This window comes from Vidua chalybeata, chromosome 2 (assembly GCF_026979565.1).
Source record: "Vidua chalybeata isolate OUT-0048 chromosome 2, bVidCha1 merged haplotype, whole genome shotgun sequence".
NCBI classification, from domain to species: Eukaryota; Metazoa; Chordata; class Aves; order Passeriformes; family Viduidae; genus Vidua; species Vidua chalybeata.
The window spans coordinates 115,860,047-115,880,513 of NC_071531.1; the positions used below are offsets into that span (position 1 = coordinate 115,860,047).

General features: G+C 49.6%; 1 protein-coding gene across 13 annotated transcripts in view; it reads left to right on the top strand.

Annotated features, from left to right (window-relative positions):
• TIAM1 (TIAM Rac1 associated GEF 1) overlaps window positions 1–20,467 on the top strand; it is a 156,513-nt gene that overhangs the window by 129,317 nt on the left and 6,729 nt on the right. For 11 of the 13 annotated variants that reach the window (XM_053934447.1, XM_053934439.1, XM_053934440.1 and 8 more), the window contains 8 exons: window positions 3,122–3,225; window positions 12,632–12,811; window positions 13,254–13,322; window positions 13,548–13,673; window positions 15,495–15,603; window positions 18,339–18,518; window positions 18,632–18,750; window positions 19,496–19,604. In XM_053934447.1, coding sequence (XP_053790422.1) covers window positions 3,122–3,225; window positions 12,632–12,811; window positions 13,254–13,322; window positions 13,548–13,673; window positions 15,495–15,603; window positions 18,339–18,518; window positions 18,632–18,750; window positions 19,496–19,604 — 996 coding nt within the window. Of the gene's footprint in view, window positions 1–3,121; window positions 3,226–8,691; window positions 8,941–12,631; window positions 12,812–13,253; window positions 13,323–13,547; window positions 13,674–15,494; window positions 15,604–18,338; window positions 18,519–18,631; window positions 18,751–19,495; window positions 19,605–20,467 lie in introns of those variants that run through there. The other 2 variants (XM_053934446.1, XM_053934450.1) reach the window with 2 other exon arrangements.

Consider the following 20,467-nt stretch of genomic DNA (forward strand, 5'->3'; position numbering starts at 1 on the left):
CTCCCCAGAGCACCAGGAAGGTGTTCTGCTGTTGGAAGGGGATTTGGGAATGGGAGTAGTACCCAGATTTGTTCGTGGTCAATTCACTCCCTTCTTTCAGTGTGGGGCAGAGTCTCTGAGGTTTAGGCTTTGCCTGCTCCTGGATTTTGGAGACTTTTAGCATATGTCAGGCACATAAATCACCATGCAGAATGGATAAAGACTGAAAAAGAAAGTGCCCCCCTGCTTGCAATGGGTGTATCAGTCTGCTGGATAGGAACAGGTGGGTGTTTTTGTTATTTTGTGGCTCAGAGAGCAGCCAGAGGATGGAGTTATTAACACACAGGCTAAATCCGTGCTGTAAAACTGAAACAAACTTCTGCTGCACTGTAAGAGCAGCCACTGGTTTTTATTCCATCCTCGTCCATACGGGCCCCCTTGGGCTGAGAAATTTGGATTTCAGAACCACCTGAGGCCAGCAGTGACCCTAATTTCTTCAGGGTTATTTTCACGGGGCTGATTTCAGGCTTATTGTAGCGCTGTTCTTGTTCTTGATGTAGCAATTCCGGGGCACTTCCTGCAGCAGCCACCGGAGGGCTTCGGGATAAGGTTTCATTTTTCATCCCGAATTCCCCAAATTGCTGCGGTGCTGCCTCGCCCTCTGGCGGCCTCGCCGGGGCTGGACCCGCAGAAGGCAAGGCTGGTGTTCCCCATTTCCCCCTGGAAATGAATCCCTCCTTCCCATGGAAATGAATCCCTGATTCCCCATTTCCCGAAGGAAATGAATCCCTGGTTCCCCATTTCCCCATGGAAATGAATCCCTCCTTCCCCATGGAAATGAATCCCTGGTTCCCCCTTTTCCCCGTGGAAATGAATCCCTGGTCCCCCCTTTTCCCCATGGAAATGAATCCCTGATTCCCCATTTTCCCATGGAAATGAATCCCTGGTTCCCCATGAAATGAATCCCTCGTTCTGGGTGTCCCAGGGCACACACTCCTCATAGTTCAGTGTTTCAGAGCTAACCAGAATTCTTCTGTGAGAAAGGAAAAAGGATGCACTCCCCTGTTTTACTGCTGATTTATATGTGAAATGCCATCTTAAATGAAAATTCAATCCTAGGCACCATTCCCTACCAACTCCTATCAAAACTGGGGCATTTAATGACAGAGCCTCTTCAGCAAGGCACTCTGTTGTCATAACAGGGCCATTCTCTGGCAGCATTTGGATGAAGGAAGCTGCTGTTAACCTGCCCAAGTGGATGATATTGGGGTGTTTTTAAGCTTAGGCACTGCTGTGCATTTTGTTAGCAGGGTGCACGCTTGGAGCTTTGTGCTGCAGCTGGCAGAGCTTGGCTCGGGGTATTTATTCCCATGGCACTGAAATAAATATATAAGTAGTAATAAATAAATATATGGTCTGGCAGCAAGAAGGAGGCCTTAGGAGAGGTCCCACACATTGTGGAATTCTCATTAAAACCTTGAGTTACACCAGCCCTGCAGACTGGAAGCAGCAGTCATGGAAAATTATAGCCAAGTGTTGGGCTGGTGGTGAAGCTTTCCATGATTCTCCAGACCTTTAAGCCACAGCACCTTTGCTGCAGTGATAGAAAACTTCCATCTCCTGTGCTGGTTGTAGCCACAAGTGGAGATATTTAATGGGCATTGGTCACACTGTCACAGGTGTGACTCTGCTGAGGGGCTCCTGTGACCTCCCTGTGTGCTGGGGCCACACACAGGGGTTTGACCCCCTTTTCCTGCTGCTTTTTTGGATTTCCCCTTCTAATTCCTTCGTGTCCCGTGAAGGCAGCAAATGGCAGAGGTCAGGAGGAGGGAAAGCAGCACTGCTCACTCTCCTGGCAGAGCTAAATAAGGGCTCACAGGGCAAAAAGCAGGTGATGGAACGATCCTGACAGAAGTGGGACGGGAGCTGGGAGCTATTCACGGGCAGGAACGTGCAGCTTTATTGCTCTGGTTGCATTTAACAAGCAGCAGATAAACCTGCTCAGGTCCCTGCTGGCCAAAGACATCAGGAGCAGCCTGAGCACACGTGCTGTGTGTCTGTCTGCTCCTGTGAAAGATTCCTGTCTGCTGGCTGGGAGTGCAGGAAACTGGTTAAATGGGGCTTTGGCACACAGGAAAAGGAAAAGGGGTGGCTTAAAAGTGGTATGAACAAATATTATTACCTTGGTTTGGGGTGAGGAACAGCTGCAAGGTGCATTTCACACAGCTTGACAAGGGAAATTAATTGCAATGAAAAAAACACAGACTGCCCCACACAAATTAAGGCACGTAGCACTTATTTTCTCTGTTTTTTTAAGTGGACACCTTGAAAATTCTTTTTCACACGTTAATAGGGAGAGCAGAAAGCTGATAGTGAGATTCGATAAAATCTGGGCAAGGTTCAGAAAACTGAATCTCTTACAGAAAAAAACACTTCTTCAAATAGATTCTGTGTTGCCAAACAGCCCCTGCAGGCACATCTTTTTCCAAGGTAAGCCCTCCCTTTGCAGGGAGGGGCCTGAGCTCTGAGCTACCTTTTATGTCCTTTCCATTTCATCAGTGTTCAACTTGGCTCCATCCCAGTGTGCTGAATATGTTCTGAAGTTATTTCCAGATTTCTGAACTCTGGCTTTTCCAGATTATCTCTGGACATAACAAAGTGGGAAATCTTGCACAGTCATGCAAATTATTTTTAATAATGGGGACTAAAACTTGCCTGAGCAACAGCTGAACATTGGGTCCTGACTCCTAAAAAAGGTCTAAAACGGGGTTTGCTTCCTCAGCAAGTGAGTGTGTGAGGCCAGAAGTGCAGGCAGTGGAATCACCAGGGCAGGCTGGCCAGCACCAAGAGCTGCACACTCACAGTTTCCACGTGAAACCACTGGGGTAGAAAGGTCAGGATTTCAATGGGACATTTTAGCCTTATCTCTGAATCTGCAGTTGCCAGGGAAATGATGTCTGGCCCTAACCTGTTTGTTTTTACTCCTGTGCTGCAAGCCCTCCTCGGAGGTCCTTGGGTGCCTGTGGCACAAGCTCTTGTTGGAACGCGTTGGTGTTCCATGGGAGCTCCACGGCTGCAGCAGCTTTTCCTGGGGATTCTGGGGAGCTGTGGCCTTGTTTTCACTCCCGTGTCGCTCTGGCAGGGCACTCCCTCTGCAGTGACCCCGACAGCTCGGCCGAGGCGGCCCCGGAGGAGGCGGAAGCGCAGGACCTGGAGTCGTCCGATGAGGCCGAGAAGATGAGCAAGGTGAGGAGTTCAATTTTCACCTGTCCTGGTGAAAAAAACCCGCTGGTTTTACTGTGGAGGTGTTTATGGATGATCCCGGATGGAGCAAACCGCGGTTTTGGCCGTGCCATGTCACCTGCTGCCTCCTCAGCAAGATCCGTGCCCTTTTCCCAGGGTGGGTTCCCATCTCCAGTACCCCGTGATAATGTTCCCCACAGAGTTTGTACACGGGCTGGCTCACCACCTCCATCCCCAGAGCAGCTCCGTTAAACCGCCTGGATTATTGGGATTTCTTATTCTTTCTTTGCTAGGCTTAGGACAAATGTAAATTAAACTGTGTTCCCTTAAAGCAGCAGCATGCTCACATCCAGGTTTCTAACTCTAATCACTGCCATTCTGCCTCAAACTGAAGGAAAACTCTCCAGTTATGGCCAAGAGCTTGTGCAAACGCCTTGCTAATTGCCATCGATTAAGGGATGGCTCCACAGTGGTTGGTGGTGACAGTAGGTGATGATTGATGGCTTCTGGTAATCCAGCGAGGTGATCTTGACTGCTTTTAGGTATTTGTGGTTGTTCTGGTTTGAAAGCAAAACCAGTGAGAGACTCCAAGTCAGAAATACAATTTATTGGCAAAAGGGAAAACAAAAGACAAAAATACACTCAATGATACAAAAGGAAGACCACTGGCAAAGTCAGAATACAACCTGACACCCCTTTGGCCAGCGTGCTGGTAGCAGTCCAAATTGGAGTGGCTGCAGTCCTCTTGGAGTGGCAGATGTGGTTGCTGTGTCTTCTTGGAAACCTGTGGAAAGGCTGCCTTTCTGTCTAGAAATTCCTGGATTTATCCAGGTGGGAATGCCTAGCTTCTCCCCCTGGGTGGAGCATCTCACAATGGGCTGATGTTATTTTGAGTCACAAGGTGTGTCCTTAATCACCTGTTAAACAGAGCTGGCTCCTGGAGAGTGTTATCTCTGACATTGATGGGCCATTAACAGGAGATGAGGAAAACTGTCCAGATGCAACTGCTACTGGGATGGTGATAGGAAACACCCTGGTGCTCAGTCTTGGACGGTGATACAGGTGATGCTGGGAGCTCACAGCTGTTTCTCTCCACAGTTAATGGTCTAATGAGAATTAGGTCTGGGTTTGTTGGCGTTGCCCCTCCGTGCATGTTTTCTCTGCTGTTCTAACCAAGCTGTGTTGTAGTGAGCTCTGGGCTGGTCCCTTGCTGCTCTGCTGCAGAGAAAGGAAGGAAAAGACCTTGGCCTCTTGTTTCCTGATGCCTTGTGTCACTCTAGCCCGGAGTTGTGTCCTTGATAGCCAGACAGTGGAAGCCAGATAGAGGAAAACATGAACTGCTCGCAGGGAAGGGGATTGCAGTTTGTTTCTAGGTCTTACTGAGGAACTTTTTCTTGTAAGTGCAAATAACTTCTTCTACGGTCAGTGGAGATGTTTGTTGATAGTTTGGGATTTTTAACTTTAAATTTCTTCTCCTATAAGTAGAGATATTTGTTGATACTTGGCGATTTTTACCTGTAAATTTTTTCTTTAGTAAGTGGAGATATTTGTTAATAGTTTGTGATTTTTACCTTTAAATTTCTTCTCCAGTAAGTGGAAGTGTTTGTTGATAGTTTCGTATTTTTACTTGTAAATTTCTTCTTTCTTAAGTGGAGATGTTTGTTGATAATTTGTGATTTTTGCCTGTAAATTTTTCCTACAGTAAATGGAGATGTTTGTTGATAGTTTGGGATTTTTAACGGTAAATTTCTTCTTTAGTAAGTGGAGGTGTTTATTGATTGGGATTTTTAACTGTAAATTTCTTCTTAGTAAGTGGAGATGTTTACTGATAGTTTGGATTTTTTAACTGTAAATTTCTTCTTTAGTAAATTGAGATGTTTACTGATAGTTTGGGTTTTTTAACTGTAAATTTCTTCTTTAGTAAATGGAGATGTTTACTGATAGTTTGGGTTTTTAACTGTAAATTTCTTCTTGAGTAAGTGGAAGTCTTTGTTGATAGTTTGCAATTTTTAACTGTAAATTTCTTCTTTAGTAAATGGAGATGTTTACTGATAGTTTGGGTTTTTTAACTGTAAATTTCTTCTTGAGTAAGTGGAAGTCTTTGTTGATAGCTTGTGATTTTAAACTGTAAATTTCTTCTTCAGTAAGTGGAGGTGTTTGTTGCTATTTTGGGATTTCTGACTGTAAACACGTGGGATTTTCATTTGCTCTGAGCAGTGTGTTGTGTCCAAGGAGGCTGTGGCAGAGCAGGCGGTGCCTGCTGGGGAGTCAGTGTGGCTTTCCCAGGGCTGTCTGTTCCTGCTGTGCCACAGGCCGGGGGGTTTTGTCCCTTGTCCCCTGGGTGCTCGGAGCTGTAATTGCCTGCACAAGGCGTAAGGATTACCTGATTAGCTCTACATCCAGCAGATGTAGTCAAACTGAGGAATGAGCAGCTTTAATGCTCAATATTCCGTCCTGGAGGAGTAACTCCCAACTCTAAGGAGCCCTGGTTTCCAACGGGAGGAGTTTCTGCCTGTCTGACAATTAAATGTTGACATCACTGAGTGTTTGCTTTTGGGATACAGAAATATGTCTCTATATTTGTGGGGGGTGAAGGGGAGTGGGGCTTTTTTTTTTTTTTTCTGTTTCAAACTGCTTGAAATGTTCTCCCACTAATGAAGGACACAAGTACCTGTGGAACATATCTAAGGTGCTCAGTTTGGCAATCTCAGGGATGCTGCTGTCCCTGCTCTGTACTCAGTGCCTTCCTTGCTGACTCTAGGAACCCCCAAATTATTCTGCAATGCCTATAAAAAATTCCATTGTATGGTAGTGGGGAAGAAAAAAGGCTGAGCTGCGGGCTTTCCTAATCCCTTGGCTTTTCTGTGTGCTTGGGAAAGCTGGTGTGCATGGGAAGGAAGAATTCTTGGAATGTGTGTTTTCCCATGGGAAGTCACAGATGGCGAGGAGGGAAACAAAGGTGTTTTCCTGTCCATGCACTCCCACACCTTTCCATGCTCCTGGGATTATGGCCCAGAAGATTAAGGTGGTGTCCTCAGGGCTGTTTCACAGGGGTTAGTTAGGTTAGTTATTTCTGTTCATGGCAAGGGGAAGGCTCTGCCCTCATGCCACATTCCCCTTTTTATCCCATCCTGGTCCCAGCTGTGGATGGTGGAGCTCAGGGACACTTCCCTTATTTTTCTGCCCTTTTTGGCTACAGCAGGGCAGGAGCACTCCCATCCATTCCTGGGATGGTCAGCAGGGGAATGTTCCCATTTCACCAGCATCGGAGCTCCCCACCAAACGCAGAGCTCCCCTCCTTCCAGCACAGAGGCAGCGACAGGAGCTGGAGATCCCACGGTAGCCTCTGGGGTGTCTTGTGCCAGTCCTGGGGCAGGGCTCCATGCCCAGGGAGCGCTGCAGAGAGGGACAGCTTCCCCAGGAAGCTCCGTGGCTCTCCAGCCAGCAAAGAGATCCTAGGGCACATTAATGATGCATGGGAAGAGGAGAGGAGCGAGGTGCTCGCAGCCCGCGTTCATCTGCTCTCCTAGCACAGGCTTTGTGTGAAGGTAAGTGGGGGGAAATCCCACCAAAAGCTGGGCTTGGGCCCTTCTGCCTCTGCCAGGCAGGTGGCTTGGGGCTGTGTGACACAGGAGGCACTGGAATGTGTCCTTCCTCCTCCTCCTCCTGCCTCTGTCCCTTCCCCCAGCCCAGCATGTGTGCACGTGGGTGTGTGTTTCCTTCAAAGTGGGGCTTTTGCTTCTTAATCTGCAAAAGCCTCCGAGCTGTGGTGGTGCTGAAGGATTTGGAGGTGCAGCAGGAGCCCTGAGGATTCCTCTCTTTTCAGAGAAGCTTGCTTTCTGTATATCCTAAAGGCCTGATAATGCAGAGCTTTCTTCTCCATCGCTGTTGCCAAAGCAAAGATTCCATTCTGTAGAATAAGGGAAGATGAGGTGTCTGTGTCTGTTCTGGTAAAAGACTGGAAACCCTTCTCCAAGGTGGGCTGAGGTGTCAGTGGTGTGGGGTAGCTGCTGTTCTCTGGACTCACTCCCTATCTGATTTCACCTCTTATCTCTTGGGATGACATCCCTGTGAAGGGTGGCAAGCAAGGCGCTTTCCAGGTGCAACCCTTTTCCTGAAACCATGCAGCTGGCCCTGGCCTGAGGTTTTCTACAAGTTGTTTTTGCTCTGGGGTGGATTTCTGCCTTTCCTTTCTGTCCCCATTTCATTTAGGAGCCAAGGGGAGGAGAGAGCTGGGAGGGAGAAGAGTGGGGGAAAGGAAAGCCTGCTCTCTGCCACCTTTTCAGGCTTGTTTTCATCTAGCACCAAATTGCAGGCTGTCAGTGTTTGTGTCAGCCTCTGTTCAACAGAACATCAGAAACATTTCACACCAGAGCAATTTCTTCAGTGTTTACTTGCCCCTGTGGTGACCTGATTATTTTGGCCTTTTCAATACCGAGGTTCCAAGGGGGCACCCAGAAAACTGAGTATATGAGTTCCTGATGTTGCGGGTTGCCAAAGGCTAAAATAGGTGCTGTATTGGGTCTCAAAATCAGTCTTTGTGTATTTTCTTTCCCTGTCGTGGTCCTTTGAATTTAACTGGGGATGTGCTGTAAGAAGTGTCACCAGCTAGAATTACTGCAGGACACTGGTTTCTCCCTGTTTCTATTTGCAGACATGTGCCTGTGGCAGTAAAGGCCAATTACCTGGCAGCAGTGGTGCTTGGGGAGCGTGGCTGATGGGCTGTGTGTGCACGCCCTGCCACTCGGAGGGATTTTTTCCAAGAAAAGTAGGTCGGCTGCTCTCTGCAGCATTACTCGAGACCAGCGTAAGTCTCCAAACCTTCAGCGTGTTGCAGTAGACGTGAAAGGATTAAAAGGGGGATTTGCGGGGTCGGTTTCCAGCGGCAGAACCGGCTCTTTTAAGTTCCTTTCATCCGTTCCCTTCCACTGCTTGGTATTCCCGAGCGGTGCTGCTGGCAGGCAGCGGGCTCTGCCGAGCCCCAGGCAGCGCACACGGATATTCCTGCTGTCCCTGCTGCTCCTGCTGCTCCTGCTGCTCCTGCTGCTCCCCGGCTGCCCTCGCTCCGCCGCATTCCAGCCTCTCTGCCGGAGCTGCCTCCTCCAGCGGCGCCCAGCTCGGGACCCCGGTGAGCAGATGGCACGGGAGGGGAGGAGGCTGCGCTGCCGGGGACGAGCTGGGCACTGCCCTGCCCCGCTCACACGGGGAGGGAGCAGCCCGGAGTGCCTGGGAGGAGCAGGAGCATCTCGGGGTGCCTGGGAGGAGCAGGAGCAGGAGCCTGGGAGGAGCGGGAGCATCTCGGGGTGCCTGGGAAGAGCAGGAGCAGCCCGGGGTGCCTGGGAGGAGCAGAAGCATCTGGGGGTGCCTGGGAGGAGCAGGAGCAGTTCAGGGAGCCTGGGAGGAGCAGGAGCATCTTGGGGTGCGTGGGAGGAGCAGGAGCATCTCGGGGTGCCCGGGAGGAGCAGGAGCAGCCCGGGGTGCCCGGGAGGAGCAGGAGCTAACCCAGGAGGAGCAGGAGCAGCTCGGGGTGCCCGGGAGGAGCGGGGGAGCCGCCGGGAGCCGCCGGCGATGTGCGGCACCGGGGCTGCGCTGCCGGCTCGGTGACGGCCCCGCGGCGCCGCCTCTCCGGCGATGTCGGCGCTCTGGAGGGGGAGCCGAAAGCTGCGGAGCGAGAGCGCCGGCAGGGACGGGGACTCCCTGTTCCGAATGCTGTACCTGGTGAGCGGATCCGAGGGGACGGGCTCGGCAGCGGCGCTCCGGGCATTGTCGCTGGCAGTTCGGCGTCCCGGGCTGAGCTGCAGGGATGCAGCTCTTGCTGCCGTGCCGCGGCGCTGGCAGTGCTGCAGGGATGCGCTTTGTTTGGGCGGGCGCTGCCGCTTGCAGTGCGCTGCCCAGAGGTGCGCTGCGCTGTTCCAGGGCCAGGCAGCCTCGCGCCCAGGCACCTGGATGTCTTTGCATGGCAAACACCAGGAGGAAATGGCTTTCTACACTACGGGGCAGCCAAAGCTCCCCGTTGCGGCCAGCAGCCCCGTGGTTGTGACTGTCCTTGATCCTCCTCCGAGGGAAGGGTGTGAGCTTGGCTCCTCTGCTGAGCCCCTTCCCGAGGAGGGGTTAATGTTTGTGAACTCCACTTTGCAGCTGTGGCAGCCCTCTGTCATTTCCAGCTCTTTGAAGGGATTGCCTGCGGGATTGTGCCTGAAGTGTGATGCCGTAATTCCCCATGAGAAATCCTGGTTTAGTGCTGTCATTGTCACTGCTGGCAGAGCTGCTGCAGGGAGATAAAAGGATCTGTTTCCCTTCCAGACCGTCCCTACTTATGCACTTTCTCTGGGAAAATGGGGACAGAGAGGCTTTTGTGAAATCTGCTTGAGAGTTTTCACCAAAATAGCTGTGCCCCGAAGCCCCCGTGTGCAGTGTGTGTCTGCTTTGTGTCTGGAAATGGATTTTTTAAAGGGAATACCAGGTAGACAGGATTGTGCTCAGGCATGAAGCACAGCAGTTGTTGCAGGTGGAGTCAAGCATTTCAGTTCCAGGAGAGAAACAACAATATTTCTATTGATGTGGACTGATGAGGTAACCAAGTTTGCTGGTCAATATGATGGTGGTATAACAAAGGCTTGATGGTGTGGCACACTTGATTGTTTACTGCAACCTCCCATTGAGGGATGAGGGTCAGGAAGGACCCTCTGAGCTGCTAAATTCAGAGGGGTTTGGGTGCAGCTGGATCTGCTCTAGCCCCAGACCTGGTCAGTGGTTTATGTCTGAAGGATTATATGTGCACAGCCAATGCTTTATATCCCTTGGCTAAGAGTACAAAGTTCAGCAAGTCCCAATCACTCCCCAGGGCTCTGGGGTGGCCAGGAGCCCCCAGCCTTGAGGAGACACCTTGGGAGAGCTTCCCACTCGCACCCCGCAGCTGTTTGCTCAGTGGGCAAGCACGAGAACAGGTTTGTGGCCCTGACTGTGCCCGGGGGTGTGTGGTGTGTGGGCAGTTCCCCTGGAGATGTGGGGCAGGGCAGCACTGACCGTGGCTGCAACCCTCGAATTGAGCATGCACAAGTGCAGATAAGGCTTTGGGAAGTCCTCCACACTTCCTTCCTGCCATGTGGGTGTAAGTGCTCCTGCTGGGGCACACCACATGCCTCCGTGAGTTATTTCAACTTCAGTGCTGAGCTGGTGTTTCACACCCCAAGCGGATTTTCGCGCTCTCTTTTTCTGGGTGACCCATCTTTGCCTGCAGGAGCCTGCACAGGATGGGAGGATCTGCTTAAAACACTTGGTTTATTTTGGGGTTTGATTGCAGATTGTGCTTTATGCATTAGAACTGGCTTTATTTGTACATTTGGATCTTAAAGCATAACACCACTGGACACGTCTGCCTCAAGTAGTGCTAGCAAAGCCAAACATTGCTGAGCAAATCCCTGCCTGTCCCGGGTCTCTGCAGGCTCAGCTTATCACATCTGAGCTGTCAGTTCTCTGTGCCTTCAGCAGAGCAGGGGGCTTGGGAAGGTGTTTCAACCTGTGCTGGAGCCAGGCTTTCACCCGCTGCCCTTGGGGGATTTGGGGCTGTTGGGATCAAGGTCACGCCTGCTGAAATCTGATACAGCTCTAATCCAAAAGTTTGGGTGTGCTTTATACTTAAAAGCACATTCAGTGTGGGTGGAACCTTGCTGAGAAATAACAGGAATTATTGAATAATTAAGATTAATAAATCTCAAATCTCAGTGACGCGTGCCAGGAGCAGAGTGAGTTGGAGATGGACTGGTCCAACTCACTGCTTCCTCCTGCCTTCAACTTGCAATATTTTTCCTTTCTTCCACATCTGAGTTGAACCCCAGAAACTGAAGGTGGATATTTTCCCTGGAATGAAGTGAGTCCAAAAGGCATTTTTGTATAGACAGCCAGTTACAATGAGGTCCTGGCTTACAAGTGTCCTGAAGAAAATGATCCTTTGTGTAATGAGCATCTTTGCTCGTGTGCTGTGCAGTGGGACCTCAGGGAGCATTTGCAGCCCCAAGAGAGCTCTAAGGGAAAGGGGTGGAAATCTTTCCTTGTCCTAACATGGATTGTGCGTGCATGGAGAGGAAATAGCTCTGTGTGAGCAGACTGCATGGCTTAAAAAACATGGAGATCACAACTACCAGTGGGTGGGAGTGAAGTGATGTCCCAGGGGCAGAGCTTTGTCTCCAAACTGCAAGGTGAAGATGTGCTTTTCTCTCTCTCTCTCTCTCTCTCTTTTTTTTTTTTGTTAGTTTTTTTTTTTTCTCCTCTGCTCTCTTTGCATTTCCCTGGTTGAACAGGCTGATTTTGGGTCAGTTGTTCCACAGAATTACAGAATTACCCCTATTGGAGAACACCTCTGAGACCATGGAGTCCAAGTTGTGCCCAATCCTCACCTTGTCCCCAGCCCAGAGCACTGAGTGCCACATCCAGGAATTCCTTGGACACCTCCAGGGATGGGCACTCCAAACCTCCCTGGGAGCCCCTGCCAGTGCCTGGCCACCCTTTGCATGGAGAAATTGCTGAACTTGGGGGGCTGTAGAGGCAGTGCTGGGAAATCACTGAGCCTGCATTGAGGTCCTGTGGCAGGAGATCAGCTGTGCTCCCTGGAGCAGCTCTTTTCCCTCCAGGTCTCTGGGAGGGATGGAGCCAGCCCACGGCCGCCTTGGCAATCCTGGAAGCCTGGGGCTGTCATCACTGACACCAGAGACTATTCCTGCTCCAAACTCTTCAGTGTAATGAAAGATGGGAGGAAATGATCTAACACGAGGGGGTGAAGTGAGGATAACTGGCTTTTTATATAGGCAGCTGATTAAATATTGAAGGAAGCAGCGAGATGGAGCAGCTCTGGGAAGCGGCGCTTACGGGGAGGAAGTTCACCCTGCGAAGCACATTTCCAGACACAGCCTGGGGACACAGCTGCTTGCCCAAAGACCTTGTGCTTTGGAGGGGCTTTAGCTGCGAGGCTCTGCTTCCCCACAGCCCAGCCCGAGTGCTTTCTGCCTCTGTGGCAGCAGAGCTGTTCACAGCACGGCTGCAGGGGAACTGGCAGGGGGCTGGGCTGTGAGTTTTGTTTGCACAGGCATTTTTGGTTCCCAATTCTTGGCACTCTCTGTGAGTTTGTCAATCTTAAGTGCTGGACAAACTCGTTTTAATTAAAATTCACGTGTGTCTGAGACCAGGAATGGAGTTGAACAGCACTTCAATTAATTAATTTGAATTCTGCAACTCCTTTTTTTTTTTCTTTTCTTCATCCCCAGTCACAGGGAGACAGGATAGACACTTGTGGTGCCTTTTGAGAAGTGTCCAAGCTGCAGCTGCTCAGCTGCAAACCCTCCTCAGCCCCTTTGTTCCTCTGGCTCTTACTTCCAATATTACCACTGCTCTCTCCTCTCCTTTCTCTCCAAAGAGCACAGAGCAGGTCGCAGCTTTCTGTCGCAGTCTGCATGAAATGAACCCCTCTGACTGCAGTGCTCCCCCCCAGGACTGTGCAGGGCCCCAGCTGAGCACCATGAGGCAGCTCACGGACGCAGACAAGCTGAGGAAGGTCATCTGTGAGCTCCTGGAGACCGAGCGCACCTACGTCAAGGTGAGGGCTTCAGCCTCAGCTCCCCTGCAAAGCTCTCCTGCTTGCTTCTCTGCCTCTCCAGGCTGTGCTTCACCTCTGCATCTCTTGGTGAACTTGGATCTGGTCATCCTGGAACTGGGTCTCAAGTGAACTTGCATTCACTTCTACAATCTGCACCTAAAATGTCACTTGAAGCACGGAAAGAAGGCCTTTCCAAATGGTTCGGCTGTTTTCCTCCTGAAGTGGCTTAGCTGGCGTGCAGTTCCTGCTCGCTGAGATCTGGTCTTGGTTTTGGAACTAGAAAAGTGTGAATTGTTTCATTTTCCTGTCTTAAATGCTGTGAAATCCAGCTATTTCGTGTTGTGTGTAAAAAGGAAAAATGCTCAGATTAGGTAAGCCACCTCAGTAAATATCCAGAGGCAGTCTGAGGGACCAACGTGGGAATCTTTCTCTGAATTTTCAGGACTTAAATTGTCTGATGGAGAGATACTTGAAGCCTCTACAGAAAGAAACCTTCCTCACACCAGATGAGGTATGTTGATCCTTGTTTGTCTGAAATTAATTTCACCAAATTCCATTTCTTTCAAATAATGGATTAAGTGCAGCATCAAGGTGCTGCTCAGTAATGTCTGCAGCTTGTTTTTTCCTGACATCACATTGTGTTACAATTGTTCTGAGAATTGCTGCAGTTCTAGAAAACACAATTTAACCTCAAAGTGGTATTTTCAGCATTCTGCTTTTTTTCTCCTTTTATTAGCTGGATGTTCTCTTTGGGAATCTGACTGAAATGGTAGCATTCCAGGTAGAGTTCTTGAAAACTCTGGAAGATGGAGTAAGGCTGGTTCCAGACCTGGAAAAGCTTGAAAAAGTTGAGCAATTTAAGGTAAAAATTGTTTACTTTTATATATTAAAAGCACATTATTTGCATTACCTCATTGTTTAAATTCTGAGGAAACCTTTAACACTCTCCATCGTATTTTTCTGACTGTTGCCACTGTTCATGTAAAAACCTGCATCTGCTTCCATTTAAGATTGACTTTCAACTGATGCTGGTGCTGCTGAAAAATCATCCTGCTGCAATTGTAGTTTATGCTACATTTAGCCACATAGAGCACTAGAAACCATGTGCTTTTTGGTTCTATTCTTGCCCTTCTGCCAGATTTCTTGCCTTGAGCTGTCAGGAAATGCTAGAAATGGAAAGTTACATAAAATCCTTGTCCTGACAAGTCTCATGTTCAGAAGCTCTCTGGGGCTACAGATCAGAGCAATAGATGGAATTTTGTATTTCCACTTTCAGTCCATAGTGGCAGATACTTCTGGCTTTCAGCAGGTGTGCATCTTCACAGGTAGAAATGTAAACTGCAGCTCTGGAAACTTCATTTAAAACCCAGGGAGACGTGGAAGCAGATTTCATTTGGTGTCTAATGCAGTGGTACTGGTAGTGGAGGCATGGCAAGGAGGTGATAGAGTGCTTTTCCTGTGGAGAGTTCCACTCTGGCTCTGAGCACCACTCACCTTGGTAAAGGACAGGAATAACAATAATAATAATAAAAAATAATAGTTCTTCTGGCCCCTGTGTGCTCTGAGCTGTAGGAGAGGAGTGACAGTGAAGGGTCCTTCCAGAGAAAACTCCATCTCCTGAATGCTGCTGCTTCCAGCTCTTCCCATAAACCTGCACCCAGCTCACTTTCAGTTCTGCCCTGTCTGAAAGCAGCTGGGTGTGAATGAAATGTGGGCTTCTGTGGTTTCAGTTCTGCAGTTTGCTTCCCCTCTCCCACTCACTGTCCCCAGGCTGCCCACGTGTGCTCTCAGCCCCTCACCAGGTGCTGTCTGGTTCCCAAGACATTCTGGGATTGTGTTTGACCCTGAACACCAGCTCATTTCCAAGCAGGTGAAGCCCCTGGTGTGTTTGTGAGGGATGAGTGTTGCCTGCAGCTCCTCAGTGCCCCGAGGGTCACACATCCAGTCCTCTCTGTGCTGAGGTCAGTGAGGCTTCCAGATGCAGCTCTGGAGTTAACTCCCTGTGGAGTCAGTGCTGCCTCCAGGCTGGGGCTTGGCTGATGGTGCTGATTACAGAGGCTGAATCCACACACCAGGGCTGGGCCTCTTTGGTGGTGGATGGATCATGGAGTCCCAGAACAGTTTGGGTGGAAGGAACCTGCAAGATCCCCCAGTTCCACCCCTCCCACTATCCCAGGTTAATCCAAGCCCTGTCCAGCCTGGCCTGGGACACTTCCAGGGAGCCAGGGGCAGCCACAGCTGCTCTGGGCACCTGTGCCAGGGCCTGCCCACCCTCACAGGGAGGAATTCCTTCCCAAAATCCCATATATACCTACTCTTCATTTAGTTTGAAGCCATTGCCCCTTGTCCTGTCACTCCAGCCCCTTGGAAAGAGTCTCTCCCCATCTTCCTTGCAGGCTCCCTTCAGGCTCTGCAAGGCCACAGTGAGGTCACCCCAAAGCTTCTTTCCAGGCTGAACAATCCCAATTCTCTCAGCCTTTCCTCCCAGCAGAGCTGCTCCATCCCTCTCATCATCCTGGTGCCTCCCCTGGGCTCAGTCCAGCAGCGATGTCTTGGTGTGCAGACACACTAAAACTGCATTGTCCTGTCCTCCAGGAGCTGGATGGAAGCTTCAGATGACCTGGCTGAAGGCAAAGTAACTAAATGCCTTTGTACTAATGTTTTTTTTTTCTTTTAATCCCAGAAAGTGTTGTTCTCCCTGGGTGGATCCTTCCTGTACTACGCTGACAGGTTCAAGCTGTACAGTGCCTTCTGTGCCAGCCACACAAAAGTCCCCAAAGTCCTGGTGAAAGGTAAGAGCCCCTTTCAGAGTTGCTGTGGGAGTAGAGAATTCGCAAAGCTTGAAGGCTCACATAGTGTGTTTCTGTATGCAAACTTTGAGATAAGAAATGCTGACTTAGAAATGCCATGGAACAGGACAGTGTTGAGAGAGCAGTGGAGCTAGAAACAAGTTTTAAAGGATGACTTTGTAAATAAGACTAGATATTTTACAGAACTAGAACTATGGAAGGTGCATTGTAGAAGGACCCAAAAGGGGTAGTTTTAGATGATGGGCTTTAAGGCATCTACAGCATGGTGTGGCTAAAGCTGATAGGCCAAGAAATGCTTATAATGTTTTGTAATTAGGAAATGGTCGGCTTCTGATTGTGATGGCATGAATTATAATGTCTGTATTGTCTCACCCTTCCCATGAAACTGAAAATGGAATCCAAGTTTTTAAAACGCCTCTCAGTTCCCCCATCCCTGGGTCAGAAAAGAGCATAACCCAACAAGCTGTCACAGCCACATGTGGTCAGTGCACCCCAAACCTCTGAGGACAGGAATGGGGGCACACCCATGCCTGGCTGCTCTCCAGGAGCCTGTGGAGTAGGGAGTCAATCTGGAGAGGCTCCCAGAGCGCTCTGTGTTGTGGGACCACCCCAGGGTGACACCTGAGCAGCTCACTGCAGGAGCTGGCTCACCCTGCTTGCAGTTTTTCTCTCCCCACACGTTGTTTACTGTCCCTTGCTGGCTTTGGTTTGTTTCCAGTGGCGTGGGGAGGTTTCCTGCATGGGAATCCCATCGTGGCTCTGGCTCTGTGCTGTGTGCTCTGGAACCAGGAGTGCTGGCTCCATAGTGACCTCTGGATCCTCCTGGAGTTTGTGCCAGGAATCCTGGCTGGTGGCAATCCCATGGAAGCCCCAGCCAATGTGGTGGAACACCAGGAGAGGATCAGCCTGGGAGAATGTTTTATGGAAGCTGGCAAAATATTTTAGCCCTCTCTCCCCTCTCTCCTTCCTCTTGCCTTCATTCCAGTTTGCCTGAGAAGTTTCCATGTCAGAATTCCTAGCAGAGCTTGGCTTGCTGGGCTGGGGATAAAAGCCCTGTGGTCTGGCTCCTGGGCCAGCTTGCCTCACAGGGGTGTTTTCCCCTGTGGAAGTGTAAATCTCATGGAGCTACCAGTGCTTCGTGCAGTTCCTTTTTGGCCAAGACATTAAACAAACAAATGGTTCCAGTTGTAGCAGCCATGCCATTGAGGGAGGAACTCTTGGTTTTGAAACAACATCTGCATGTCTGACAGTCAAAAATTTTGAGGTTTTTTTGTTTCTTGGTAGGTTTGGGTTTTTTTTCTGTGCATTTTTCCTTTTTTCATTTCTGCTTGTAAACTTTTATTCCCTGTGCTGCAAAGAATACTTGGCAGCTCTGTGGAATACATAAATAAATTATTTGTTGCTAGTCACATCCATGCTTTCTTTTGGCATTATTTTATTGGACCCTAATGTTAAAGCTGTAGACTAGGTAGATCTGGTTATTTTGCTTTTCTTTTCCATTGCTGACTGTATTTATAAATGAGAAAGTGTTGTGCTTGAATTATGGCATAAACAGAACTTAAAACTCTATTCCAGAGGTAAATCTCTTCAACAGCCTGGGAGTGTATTTCAGGTGTCACTTGGTGTCCTCAGCTGAGGTGCAGGTGGCTTTTGCATTTGAAACTCAAGTTGCTGTATGGAAATCAGGGACTGCCTGCAAAAAAACCCCAACCCCAGCAGGGGACACGACTCCAATAAAAGCAATTGTGTGGAATCGCTCCTGCACTGAATAATTTGTATGTCTATAAATACCACCTCCTCCTTCCTTTTCTCCTTATGCTCCAGTGGAGGGAGCAACAGAGAAAATGGCAATTTTATAAATTCATAGCAGTCAGGTGGAAAAGATGATGGCAATCAGGTGTCCAGTCTGCCTGTGCTCGAAAATCTGGTGCATTAGCCCCAGTTTCTGCTCCTGCCTCTCACCAGCTCCTGATGGTTGTTGTGACTCAGTGCTGCATTTTAAGGTTTAATGAGGTAACAAGAACCAGACTTGCCAATATTGTGGGTGCACCATGGCTTAGAAGCAGTGACTTCTCACAAATGTCCAATGTGAGACTTTGCTTAAAGGGAGCAGATGATTCAAACAGTTTGTGCTGCTCTAAAATAGCTGCCAGGCCAGAAGTACTTCTGCTGTCTGCAGCTCCTCCCGAGAGGCAGCTCCGGGCTCTGCTCCCTGGGACAGTGACAGCACCCAGGGAAGGGCTGCAGCTGTGTCTGGAGGGGTTTAGGTTGGAGATCAGGGAAAGGTTCTTCCCCCAGAGGTGCTGGGCACTGCCCAGGCTCCCCAGGACATGGGCACGGTCCCACAGAGCTCCAGGAGCATTTGGAAAGCACTCGAGGGTTGCAAAGGGTGGGATTTGGGGTGGCTGTGCAGGGCCAGGGGTTGCACTGGATGATCCTTGTGGGGCCCTTCCCACTCAGGAAATTCTATCATGGGTAGTGCAATTAAAAATTGCCCAAAGTGCTGGAGGTGGATGCCTGCTGTGAAATCCTAAATAGCACATCCGGGGAGAGTGTCAGTGACTCAAATCCTGGAGGGCGTAAATCTAATTCTGCAGGCCCAGCAAATCTGCACTGTCTCCCAAAATGTCTCCGGATAAACCAATTTAAGCCTGGAAAAGTTGCTTTCTCAGGGCATGATTTTTCGTTGATCCAATGGCTTCCTTTGCCTCTGGCAGCCAAGACAGACACTGCGTTCAAGGCGTTCCTGGATGCCCAGAACCCGCGCCGGCAGCACTCCTCCACCCTGGAGTCTTACCTCATCAAACCCATCCAGAGGATACTCAAATACCCCCTGCTGCTCAAGGAGCTCTTTGCTCTCACTGACGTGGACAGCGAAGAACATTATCACCTTGATGGTAAGGACTTAGCCCCGCTTTCCTCTGGTTCACCTCTGCTCTTGAACCGCCCCCCATGCCTTCCTCTCAGAGGGTTAAAACTCTTTTCTGCTCACCCCCTGTCTCTCTTCCAGTGGCCATCAAAACAATGAACAAAGTTGCCAGCCACATTAATGAAATGCAGAAAATCCATGAAGAATATGGGGCAGTGTTTGACCAACTCATAGCGGAACAAACTGGGGAGAAAAAAGAGGTAACAATCAGATTTAGAGAGGAAAGGGTTATTTTGGTGCCTGTTAAGCTGGATCCACTATTTACCTTTCCTGCTGTGCCACTGAAGTAAATCCTGGTGCAAACAGATAAATCCCAGCTCAATTGGAGACCTGAACTGAACGGAATTCATACTTCACTGAGGGGAGGGTGAAGGGATGGGCTGACATCCCCCTGAGCTGGGAATGGCCCTCAGTTTGTCACTCTGGGGACCATAAGGACAGAGGTCTGGTTGCTGCATCTCCCAGCAGCTGGGAACTCCTTTCTTAGTGTGTTCCCTGCAGTGTGGTGTCCAAAGAGGAGCCTTTGGGCAAGGTCAAGATCCACAGCAACTGTGGGGAGGCGCTGCTTTGGCCACTGCACCTGATGCAGTCTCTAAACCTCACCCCAAACTGAATATGTGCTTAAATATTCCAGCCAAATGCAAAGAAACTGGTAGGGAGGAAAATGGACAAAGGGGGACAAAGGCAAAGAAAACATCTGGTTTTGACCCTAACTTCCAAGAGCTGGACTCTTGAGTTTAATTTACCCTAATTTATGCTCATTAATTAAGGGTTTACATGCATCTGTTTGCAGCCAGCTGATGAAATACTCCAGAAGTTTTCGGGGGGGGGGGGGGATTTTGTTCAGGACTAGACTTCATGCAAGTTTTCTTGAGCTGAAAACTGACATCAGATTCCTTGAGCTGATTAAAGCCCTTGCCTTCGTGCGTGTGTTGGTGTTGGCAGGTCGCCGACCTTTCCATGGGGGACTTGCTCTTGCATAACACAGTGATATGGCTGAACCCTCCTGCTTCCCTGGGCAAGTGGAAGAAGGAACCTGAGCTGGCAGCGTTCGGTTTGTATCCCAGGACTTTTATTTCACATGCCTTAAAGACTGGCAGCTGTGCCTTAGCAGATGTTGAAAGTATCTGAGCATTCCCCAGGGCTGGCTGGAATTTAAATGTGGGCTTGTCTCTTTGCTGCAGTGCTCACTTCTGCTCTCTGGTAGTTTTCCTGGCTCAGGTGAAAGGTTTGTGTGCTTGGGCACCCATTCCAAGCTCTTGAGGACAGGCTATGGAGCTGGGTTTGGTCACTCTTGGCAAGGAAAGGCTGAGAGGGGATCCATCAATCCACACAAATACCCCATCAATCCACACAAATACCCCATCAATCCACACAAATACCCCATCAATCCACAAAAATACCCCATCAATCCACACAAATACCCCATCAATCCACAAAAATACCCCATCAATCCACACAAATACCCCATCAATCCACACAAATACCCCGTCAATCCACACAAATGCCCTGTCAATCCACACAAATACCCCATCAATCCACACAAATACCCCATCAATCCACACAAACATCCCATCAATCCACACAAATACCCCATCAATCACACAAACACCCCATCAATCCACACTAACACCCATCCACACAAATACCCCATCAATCCACACAAATACCCCATCAATCACACAAATACCCCATCAATCACACAAACATCCCATCAATCCACACAAATACCCCCTCAATCCACACAAACCTCCCCTCAATCCACACAAACACCCCAAGGGCTGTCAGAGGATGGTGCCACACTCTGCTCAGTGGTGCCAGGGGCAGGATGAGGAGCAGTGCCCATAAACTGACACACAACGAGTTCCACCTCAACCTGAGGGAGAACTTCTGTCCATGGAGGGGGCAGAGCCCTGG